Genomic DNA, 12,458 nt, shown 5'->3' with positions numbered 1-12,458 from the left:
AATAGATGAAACGTATTGTTGCCAGGATAATTTTTTTTGATCCGTCATTATCATTTTGACATACGCCCAATGTTTATGAATGCAATTAGATTTTTTGGTGTTGACCTTTTTTTATAAGCGTTGTAAGCTTTCTTCCTATTTATCGTTTCACTTATTTCATCATTTTATGACAGGGAAATGGATGGCTTCTTGAGATTTCTAGATGTTCTGGAAACACATCTTGTTACCGAGTTTCAAATATAGCATTGGTTATAGCTTCGAAATCATTTTCGATAACTCCAGTTGTTCCGGGAAGTTTCATATCAGCAGTGAAGATCATCCCATCTGCCTTATCAAACTACCATCTTTTTGGGATGTGATTAATTTTCGTTAGACATCAGTTGAAATTTTTAGCAGAAAATGATGACTTTCGTAGAGCTCTTCCAAAACCTTAAACATTCTATCGATGAATTATAAATGTTAAATCTAAATGTTAAAGAACGTCGATCCATCTGTGGCATTAAAATAAATTCCTAAGCTATTGTTTGATATAATAAAGTCTGAATTTAAAGGAAGCTCTCTTCATATCACAACTCTCTTCACCGAGATTCGACCCGACGCCAAATAGGATTATGTGGAGTAAAACCATCCATTACAGTATGGGTGTGAGAAGGAGGGTAATTAAATGCGTTATATCATCTTCCTTGCAATCTACATTCATCAACCTATGTTGAAAAAGACTCGCCAACGATACAGCAAAGAATACTACTGGCAACTCTAAAGAATTTTTAACAAGGTGATTCGTGTATATTAGAGATTTTTAAAAATATATTTGTTTATAAATTATTTTTCTTTTAATTTATCAAAAAACATTTCCAAAGAGATAAGAGTGCAACAAAGGAGCGAATTAAATAATAAAATATAAGTTTTTAATGCACCTCCACAACACCCGTACATTGTACCCTTATCAGTTCTAGTCGGCCAGAAGGGAAATATAGAAGCAGGAAAAGTAGGGAGATCAGCAACAGCAAATCTCCAGAGAACTGAAAAAGATTGAGTTAATCTAATTCTTCATGAGGAAACATAGATATGGCGATGCCGCCATTGACAAAACGAAAAAAAATTAATTTTTACCTACTTTGTTTAAGATTTTCTTCAAAGAATCTTTAAAAGTTTCGTTACCATTTACAAAGTAGTCAATTGTTCTCTACTATTTCTCTGCTACTTTCTTACGCCTCTCGCTGGGTACGCAATTAGATAACCAGTAGGCAGAAATTTCTAATTACTTCTACAGGTACCCGTATAGAAAGATTAAAATTCGGGGTTTGGCCATGAAAGCTGTTATAAAATTGTATAAGGTCCTCTCCCGCTTGACAACGGAGGTAAATGAAGTAAGCCACGAATATATTCAGTTGGTAGATGTTGTAAGCCATTGAATTTCCTTCGTAACAAATAAAAAGAATTCCTATGGACGCTTTCGATGTCGTCTCTTGCACATAACCTGTTTGTAGTCCAGTCTGTGGGAGTATTATAAATGGTAGAATACTAATGCTTTATACAGTATCAAGCAAGATTTTATACTAAGGTGAGGCTTAGCAATCCTCTTTATTAATCCGTGGACGCTTGGCCATATTAATTATATTAATACTATGATCTTTCAAATACGGTCCATTGTGCAACAATTCACTGAGATCAAGTACACATTTTTCTCTTTTTATCACAATATACTCAACTGTGTAAGAAAAACAGAAAGGTGTACTTTTATCGTGAAATATATCAAAACGATTTTCTTCACATTCAGCGGTATATATTTTTATTGAGATCGTTCAAAATCTTTTTAATGATCGCTTAGAATCAGATAGCCTTAATATTCTTATAGATTTCAAGGTCGCCGCAAAAACTTCGTTTTTTGAAGTATAACTTTCGTGTTATATGAGAAAAATCGTTTATAAAAAAAAATAAATTATAATAGGAAAAATAATTTATTAATAACAATAATATTATAATAACTTCTTAAATATAATTTTTTTACATCAAAAATTAATTTAAATGTCAGGAAAAAATTTTTTAAAGTATATGTTTGGAGTGTCGCTTTATATGGAAGTGAACCTTGGACGTTCGGAGTATCTGAGAAGAAAAGGTTAGAAGCTTTTGAAATGCGGTGCTATAGGAGAATGTTAAAATCAGATGGGTGGATAAACTGACAAATGAAGAGGTATTGCGGCAAATAGATGAAGAAAGAAGCATTTGGAAGAATATAGTTAAAAGAAGAGACAGACTTATAGGCGACGTAATAAGGCATCCTGGTATAGTCGCTTTAATATTGGAAGGACAGGTAGAAGGAAAAAATTGTGTAGGCAGGCCACGTTTGGAGTATGTAAAATAAATTTTTAGGGATGTAGGATGTAGGGGGTATACTGAAATGAAACGACTAGCACTAGATCTTGGAGAGCTGCATCAAAACAGTCAAATGCTGAAGACAAAAAAAAAAAAAATTAAATAAATTATCATATAATTAATTATTTACGTTACGACATTGTTTCATTATTTTTTGATCATTCCTAGAAAATTTAAAAAAAATGTAGTTTTTTTTGTTTGGTTTTCTTTTAGTATAATAACACAGCTACTCATTCCTGACATCCATTTTTCAGATCACTAAGTAAAAATATATACTAACTGATCTATCATAGGTACCTATTTATGTACATATTTCATTATCACTCATGAATTACAAATTTATTTAATGCGTTTAAAAAAAACCTTGAAGAATGGTCTTGAAATCTTCGATAAATAAACGAATAAATAGATATTTATTCGGATTATAAATTTAAAAAAATTAAATTAAAAAATAAATTAAAATATATGAATGTTTGAAGTGCATATTTTATATTTACATACAAACACACCAAACACACATGAAATAATGCTAAATACCTTATATAAAAAAAATTTTGAACAAATATTTATGTACACGTTAAACGGTATCCAGATAAATTGTGTTCTTTTATTTAGTTTGTATTATTTCAAAATTCAACATAATAATATTGTTCTGGTAAAAGGAAATCTTTTGATTATATTTTATAAAACTGGTGAGAGGAATTTTCAAATGGTTCGCCAGTTTACCAAAAACGGCAACGATAGCATAATAAAACTCTTTCTTGTAAGCCAAATCTAATTATCCGAAAACAGTTCTGTCCTCTAGTTTGGTAAGGGTTTTGTTATTTTGGTATTGTTATTCTTTAAGAATAACTAAACATTCTTTTAAAAAAAAACTTAATTTATTTATAAATTAATATGTTATAAATATAAATGTATAAATATACAAGATATGTTTAGATACAAGATAGAAACAAGATATGTTTTTAATTAAATTTAATTGACTTTCCTCACCTTACTAGAGCTTCAATTTTCCTTCATTTCTGATGGGTAATTATCTTAAATTTTAAATAATTCCATTAGTATTAGCTAAATCCTACTTTTTTTTATTTATTTGATTTATACTTTCTAATTTTTAACCAATCCAAGTAATAAAAGTAACAAAGTACTACTTGAAATAATAATTTAATAAAGTAATAAAAGTACGTAGTAAAGTAAAAATCAACTGAACTGCTTTTACATACCACTTGTACTTTTATTACTAAATCCTAGATGCATTAATATTTTATGAACTATGATATTTTCATTGTTTAAAGAAGAAAGAACTTTAAAGAAGAAAGAAACTGCCGGTTCCACCGGAGTACCGGATCGGACCTCCAAGGTTAGTAGCCCTGGAGTGGGAGTGTGCCCCGGCGGCTAGCCTTGCTACAGAAGGGATCAACCGTTCATAAATATTGAACAATCAAACGTGGCAGAGGGTGCACGTAAACACCCTCGTTTACAATCCTCCGATTCGCCACATGCGAAGAGGAAAAAGAGCAAAGAGTGTGAGAAAATCAAGAAAGATGCTGATAGAATCAGTAAAGATTTACGTTAAAGCTTATTTGGCTATAGTGTACCTAAGCCAAGATTTTTAATTATTACAAAGGAGAATGGAAACTTCCAAAAAGTTAGTCCATTCTTAATCGCAAGAGAAATTACAAATTATGCTGGTGGTCCCGTTAAAGAAATTCGAAAGACTTTTAATGGATTGCACGTCGAAACTATCAACGACGTGCAAAGCCAGAAAGTCCAGGCGTTGAAGAAGATCGGTGAATTTGCGGTTTCTGTTCAACCGCATAGCACACTGAACTCATCCAGAGGAGTTGTTGTTTGTCGCGATCTTCTTAATTGTACAGAAGAAGAAATTGTACAAGAAATGTCGAGTCAGGGAGTGACTCAGTGTCGCAGACTAACCATGCGATGAAATGGTGAAGTTTTTCCTTCGGCCTCGCATGTTTTAACATTTAATAGGCCGAATCTTCCTGAAAAGGTACGAGCTGGCATCCATCGGCTTGATGTACGAGCATTTATTCCGCAGCCGATGAAATGTTTTAAGTGTCAACGATTCGGACACACAGCAGCTAGATGTGAAGCGCAGGAAATATTAATATGTGGAGAAAAAACACACGAGGGTGACCCATGTAAAGATCCTCCAACCTGCGTTAACTGTAAAGGGCATCACAATTGTCGTTCAAGAAACTGCCCTACATATAAATTAGAAACAGCGATTCAGGAAGTAAACATGCTTCAGAAGGTCAGTTATCCTGAAGCGAAGAAAATCGTTAATCAGCGTACACCACCACCATCGACTTCTTACGCAGAAGCAGCGGCTGCCCCTTCCACATCTAAAATTAACGTGGAGCAGTTGCTTTACACGATGGTTCCAAGTCTTGCGACGATGATTGAAAGAATCATTGATTCAAAGATTGATCGACTCATCAGAGAAAACAAATTAAAGATGGGAAGGCTCATCCCCAGACTGACGCCGCTGACATCAGAGACGCACCAGCACAGTTTAAATCACCAGCTAAACCTGCGATTACTAAGCCATCAACTGAAGTAAGAATAAAAAATCTTGACTTATCTAGCAAAGAGAAACGGATCACTCCGTCGTCTAGTCACAAGCTTAAAGAAATTGTGACAAGAAAATCTGAATCTGCGGAAATGGAGGTGCAAGTTATTATTGAGAAACCACCAGACGTAGAGAATATAAACCCTGTATCAATAGAGCCTCCAAAAGCGCAAAGATCAGCTTCGGTGAGAGCATCTATTTCAGCTGGACCCAGTACTGCAATAGAGGTAGAGTCCGGCTCATCCGCCGCGGAGATATCATCGCTTATTAGTTTAGATTCCCTAGCAAAGATGCTAACAGCACCGGCGAAACTTTCATCAACTGACGCCAGCCGCAGAACGTCACTGGCATCCGAAATAGAGGAAGACGATGCCATGTCTGAGGCCTCAGATACGCTACCTTCAGAGGTTGAGGCCGTCAGAAGAATGGAGAAACGCAAGAAAGGATGGCCGAAAGGAAAGCCTAGAAAGTAATATTCTGGATTCGAAGTTAGAAGAACGTACATTTTTGATTCATAAGAATGTGAATCATTCAACCTTTTTTTTATTTTTTATTTTTAAGTGCGATGGGGCTAATGACCAAAGTAGTCGATGCCCCCAACAACCTCAAAAAAAAAAGAAAGAACTTCACGTGCTGGGTGGGGGGGGGGCAAAATTGAGGCCTACATTAATAATTTAATTTATATGTTTTATTAATTAAAGTTACCTCAAAATTTTCCTGTAATGTATTAATCCTATACAAAATCGTTCTGCAAGTTTTTTTTTCGAAAAAAGTTAACTAATGATCCTGTAAAAATAATATTTAGAATTTTTTTGACAAATAAAAATTTGTTAAAATCAAAAGATCATTTTTTTTTTTTTTGGTTTTATTCATGATTTTTATAAACTAGCCTTCAGAAAGTGGTTATTTCAGTTTTTAATCCATATTATAATATGCCTAGATGAATAATTAAATTAATAAATATGGATATCCGTTTACGAATTTCAAGTAAAAGAGACGTTTTATTCCAAATATCTAGTTAGTAGTGTGGTTAACACATCCGGTTGGTCGAGTGGTGAACTCATGTTCACATATCAGCTGATTTCGAAGTCGAGAGTTCTAAGGTTCAAGGGCAGTTACTCGCATACGGATTTTAATACTAGCTAGTGAATACCGGAGTTGTTTGGCGGTTCGGTTTCAATTAACCACTCATTTCAGGAATGGTCGACCTAACATTGAACAAGAGTACACAGTTAATATGTATGTAGTCATACATATTATCCATAATCATCCTCTGTAGTACGGTGGTTACGGATGGTAAACAGAAAAAGAGAAAAGAGTTAGTATTCTGTTTAGATTATAAACGAAGCATTGCGCGAAAAATTTCTGCCGTAAGTAGTTTATACGTAAAGTTGTGTATTTTTTTTTTTTTGTCTTCAGTCATTTGACTGGTTTGATGCAGCTATCCAAGATTCCCTATCTAGTGCTAGTCGTTTCATTTCAGTATACCCTCTACATCCTATATCCCTAACAATTTGTTTTACATATTCCAAACGTGGCCTGCCTATACAATTTTTCCCTTCTACCTGTCCTTCCAATATTAAAGCGACTATTCCAGGATGCCTTAGTATGTGGCCTATAAGTCTGTCTCTTCTTTTAACTATATTTTTCCAAATGCTTCTTTCTTCATCTATTTGCCGCAATACGTCTACATTTGTCACTTTATCCACCCATCTGATTTTTAACATTCTCTAATAGCACCGCATTTCAAAAGCTTCTAATCTTTTCTTCTCAGATACTCCGATCGTCCAAGTTTCACTTCCATATAAAGCGACACTCCAAACATACACTTTCAAAAATCTTTTCCTGATATTTAAATTAATTTTTGATGTAAATAAATTATATTTCTTACTGAAGGCTCGTTTAGCTTGTGCTATTCGGGATTTTATATCGCTCCTGCTTCGTCCACCTTTTGTAATTCTACTTCCCAAATAACAAAATTCTTCTACCTCCATGATCTTTTCTCCTCCTGTTTTCACATTCAGTGGTCCATCTTTGTTATTTCTACTACATTTCATTACTTTTGTTTTGTTCTTGTTTATTTTCATTCGATAGTTCTTGCGTAGGACTTCATCTATGCCGTTCATTGTTTCTTCTAAATCCTTTTTACTCTCGGCTAGAATTATTATATCATCAGCAAATCGTAGCATCTTTATCTTTTCACCTTGTACTGTTACTCCGAATCTAAATTGTTCTTTAACATCATTAACTGCTAGTTCCATGTAAAGAAAAAAAGTAACGGAGTAATTTAATTTACTATAATAACATAAGCTTTTTTTACAAAACTGTTTAACCTCATATTTTATTTCATTAGACAAACTGCAGTAAACATCTTATGAATAGCCTCTTTCATTCGAGTTTCTATTTTGTTTAAATAAGTTTCATTCAAAATTTATAAAATTAGCCTATAAAATTTTCGAATTTTAATGAATGAGTAACTTATTTTAAATTAATTCAAAATATATATATGTATGGTATATACTCACATGTATATATGTACACACGAGCACGCACGTACTCATACATACAAATATAAAGAAAAAATGTACAAAAAAATATTCTTTAACAATTATTAATTGTTGAATTCTTTTTTTTTGGCTTTTAATTATGTAACTCCAAATATTAATTTAAAAAATAATCCCTGTTAACCAAGTTTCTATCATTATTATTATTATTTTTATTATTATTATTATTAATATAACTAAGCAAAGATAAATTCAAAGTTTCTGTTTGTAAAGTTACTTTTCCATCCTCGGATAAACTTTTATATGAACTCCAATATTTAAAGAAGTAATTTTTTTTCGCTTACATAAAAAACGTCTGGAATAAAGAACGGCTTTTAATTAAATAATAATCATAAATATATTATGAATTATTAACACTTAGTATTTTTCTTTTAGTATTTCTTTTAGTGTTAATTTTTGATTTTAATTTTTTGTTTTAATTTAATTTTTAATTAAATTACGGTTTTTTTCAGTTATTATTTTTGTAAATAAAGACGTAAAGATAACTACAGAAATAAACACATAAGTACAAAAATAAGTAATTAAAATGGAGGAGCATTAAGTTTCTGATATGGTCTTGTTAATTGTTTAATTTGAAATTGTATAATATCTTACATTATTAATCAAACTCAATTAACATAATTTTTATTTGACATTACTTAATAATAACTTAAAATTTTATTAAAGATATATAATTAATTGGAAATTTCTAGAAATTATCAAAATCACGACTTCAATCAACTTCCCATTCAATAAAAATTAAAAATATTTCGGTTAGTGTTATTAAACTATTTTTAAATAAAGACTAAATTATCACATTTTTATAAAGTTACATGTTTTTGTATTATAACCTTGAATCCTAAAAATGACTATAAATTTCAATTTTACTATAATCATTATGCTCTGAATTTTTTTGCTGAAATTGCTTCCAGAAGATAAATAACGAATTTATAATATTTTATGAAGATAAACGGATCCCGATATGCGTCTACGAGATATAAATTATAAAATAAAACATTAGTATAATTTTATATATTAAATAATTAAACGAATACTCTTTCTCTACAAGGATTTTTTAGTCCCTTTTGAATTCGAATATTAATTCCTTGAAAATCTGTTTTAGATTTTATTTTTGTTACTTCTGATAATTTGTTATAAAAAGATAAAAATAAATTAACATTGAAAACTAAACTTTTCATGTCAACTCTAAATTAATTATAAACAAAATAATTTCGAAAGCATTTTATTCTTTAAGTATTACTTATTTTAAATTAGTACCGAATTTAAAAAAAAAAATTAATCAAGAATTAAACAACAAAATGTCTTATGCTATACACGTTTATTTAAGATATGTTTTTATCTTTATTTTTAATTTGCAACATCACTTTAACGTATTAGACTGGAGTATGAAGATTAATCCTATAAAATCAACATACATCACGTTTTATTTACTAGACATGGAATAACATCGTATTTTTAAATAAAATCTATTCCCCAACATTCTACTGCTTCCAATCTCGGCCTTTATCTGAACATACGGCTTACCTGATATCAAATTAAACGAAATAATTTTGTCTTGAACACAATGTTGAAACAAAAACATAGGTTCATTGCATAAAATCATTTGCTCATTTACAAAGAAATTTGCTGCTGTTCAAATTACTACAACCTAATATTTTTTCCAATTTTCACAAAAGTGCAGTTTCACATTTCATAGCTTCGTTTAAGTAACGCATTCAATATGTCAATAAAGCAGATTAGTAATGGTAGGAGGTTTTTTTAACAACACTATTATGGGACGTATTTACTTTCATAATTTTAATGATTGGCGAGATGGAAAAAATGTTGTAATGTAAAAAAGAATTTTCATTAAAAAAAATAAGAACGGCATGTCAGTTGTCTGTTGGAAAAGAATGCAGTCAATTCATTTAAACGTGAAATAAAGTACCTTGCTAAACTACCTGATCTTTATTGAAACGATTACGTGTAAGTTTTTGTAAATTCTACTGGGTTTTTTACATTCTGTATAAAAATACCGAGAAAAGTGTAAAATCTCCAAACTGTACATTATATAACACGGTAACAACTTTTGTTCATAAACGGGTTTGTTAGAAATAACCATATAAAACACAAAATTTTATTTCATGACATATTATAATTTACTGTGTAAATTTTTATTGAGTATCTTCAATTATATTTAGAATCGGTTTCTTAGTTAGAAACCATAAATAATTACATTACAATACTCACGTGGTCATTGGTTTCATTTTGTACTTGATTTTAATCGAGTGGTGACTTCTTCTTCCCGAATATACGGTTCTCCAAGTACTTATGAATTTTGGTGTTCTACCTAAATATAAAACTAATTATAAACATAATTTATTCATGTTTCAGATATATGACCACACATCATAGCAGATCACAATCGGTAAAAACAAGTCGTGGTGTCAGTGGTGCTGCTGCTTCTCGTCACCGTCCGAATTATCTATGCCTACCACAACAGCGATCGCGTGTTGCTAGTATGCCAAATACTGGAGTTGAAGAAGAATATTATAGATTAAGACATTTCTCTATAACCGGTAAAGGAGTTGTTAATCGAGGAGACAGTTTAAAAAGTCGAAGATCCCGTAGTAATACTAGCGTAGCATCATCAAATTCTAGTCACAGGTAAGTGAAGACAGTTTACTTTATTACTTATTAATTAAAAATTTATACATACAGCTTCAACTTCAAATTTTATAACCTCTTTGCTTAAAAATATATCCTCTGAAAAGTATTAGCTTAAAACTTACAAAGAGTTAAAATTAAGTACGGTCTTTTTTTAATTTTAATATGAGTCTAGCGACAAACTAAACAAAAGTTCAATGTTATTTTACACATTTCAATGTATTACAATATTTAAAATATGCCAATATATTATTAATAAATTATTCTTTTTTAATGTTACTTCTAATCGGCTTAGGTTACACGTGATAACTTTATGGTATTTTCATTACGGTTCAATAGTTCCTTGTTTCTAGTGAACAAATGTGAACAGTAATTTCCTGCTGAGGTATTTTTATGTACTTTTGGTTATCATTGCATATGGTATTTTACATCACAGGTTGTTAGTGTTTTGCGTAATTTTTTCGGGTATTTTAATATGTTTCACGTGCTGATTTTATACCGCTCATAATATGTATAACTAAATATGATAAGAACTAAAATAAAAGAGGGTACACGGGTTTCTGCATTTAATAAAAACTCACTTTGAAAGTGCACGAACAAGGAAGCTCTCAGTAAAGCTAACTTTTTAAGTACAATTTCCAGAGAGGAAATAAGTTGTAGATAATTAATTTAAAGAGAAATATTTTGGAATTGAACCATAATAAACTTTCTATTGAGTTAAATCAACTGTCGATTACACTGGGGAACAAAAAAGAATTATTTTTTTTGTCTGAGGAAGACAAGACAAGACAAGAAAAGTACGCTATTCTGATAGTAATTTTTCTCTTAAATTCAAATATGACATCAGTTTTTCCCCATGACGCATGATTTGCGGGAAAAAACTATTTATAATTTCAAAAATTTTAGTACTTTCTGTATTCTTAACTACACAATATTCAAACATTTGAATTACGTAGAACGTAAGAAAAGAGAATTTTCTGCTATATTTAGCGTGTGGAGCTAAACATTTAGCTGTGGACCCTTGATGGTCCAAAAATAATCGACCACCATAGTACGATTCCATTTGCCTTGATACCTCTTTTCCATAGCTGAAATTTTCTAATGAAAGTGTTCCCCGTGTTCATTGCTCACTGCGCCAAGATTTTCCGGGAAGAAATTTAGAAAGTAGTGCAGCAAGTGTACTTTTAAGGACATATTACAACCCACATTTTTATAAGTTGTTATAAAATTGTTGACAGTATCATGGGAAAGTTCCACCTTTTGATTTACCAAAAAACTTTGAGTAACATTTTTGCTTTCTGCTGAGGATTTAATAGTTCCTTAACCTACACATCATGCATTAGTGATCGTATTTGTGGACTCACAAATATTCCTTCTTTAATTTCTGCATCATTAATTTTAGGAAACTTTTGTTTTAATTGCATGAAACAAGGAGTTTTGTCCATGCCCTTAACGAAATTCTTCATTAATCCTACTTTGATATGAAACGGAGGTAGATACCCATTTTTAGGATTACATAATCGGTCATGTTTCACATTTTTCTGTTCAGGAATGAGTGATTTGTGTTTAGGAAATTCGTTTCTAATGAAATTATTTTTTCTGTCCCTACTATTCCATTCACACAAAAGACAACAATACTTTGTCTAATTAAGCTGCAGACCAAAAATAAGTGCAATTACCTTCAAATCACCACAAATATTCCATTCATAGACTGCATATTGAAGCTTTTCCAGTATAGATTACAAGTTTTCATATGTTTTTTCATACTAGCAGAGTGAGTCACAGGTACGGATGGAAATTTATTGACATTATGTATAAGCACAGCTTTTAAACTAACTTTAGAGGAATCAATGAACAGGAGCCATTCAGTTGTATTATGTTTATTACAAAGTGTCTCCATAAAAGAAGAAATGTTATTACATAACCTTAAGCTATTTTCTTCAGAAAAATAGTCTTTAAATTCAGAATGACGATTACAGTAAGTATACATTTTTGTATTCTTTTGAAGAAGATTCCATTCTTTTAGCCGGGAAGCCAGAATTTTGACTGTTTTTTGTATAACTTTAAATCTCGTATGAGATTTTTAAGATTTTCTTGAATCAGTAAATGAGGCTCAGATGAACTGCTTTGTTTAAAAGTTGTATCACCAGAATCTGTTTCTTTTTCTTCCTTATTTCCATCAGACTCTGAGATTTCTTCATCTAACGTCACATGTTCTGGAGGATTTGGTATGAGCAATTCTTCGCAGTGTGGAACTGGTCTCATTGCAGATTGCAAGT

The 12,458-nt window shown here is 31.1% G+C and overlaps 1 protein-coding gene across 1 annotated transcript in view; it reads left to right on the top strand.

Moving 5' to 3' along the window:
- The window catches only part of LOC142317980 (uncharacterized), a 621,817-nt gene that overhangs the window by 88,335 nt on the left and 521,024 nt on the right, over positions 1-12,458 (top strand). Inside the window, exon 3 of the mRNA XM_075354514.1 lies at positions 9,907-10,179. Coding sequence (XP_075210629.1) covers positions 9,907-10,179 — 273 coding nt within the window. The remainder of the gene's footprint in view (positions 1-9,906; positions 10,180-12,458) is intronic.

Source organism: Lycorma delicatula, chromosome 1 (assembly GCF_047948215.1).
Source record: "Lycorma delicatula isolate Av1 chromosome 1, ASM4794821v1, whole genome shotgun sequence".
NCBI classification, from domain to species: Eukaryota; Metazoa; Arthropoda; class Insecta; order Hemiptera; family Fulgoridae; genus Lycorma; species Lycorma delicatula.
This window is presented reverse-complemented; position numbering and strand designations above follow the sequence as displayed.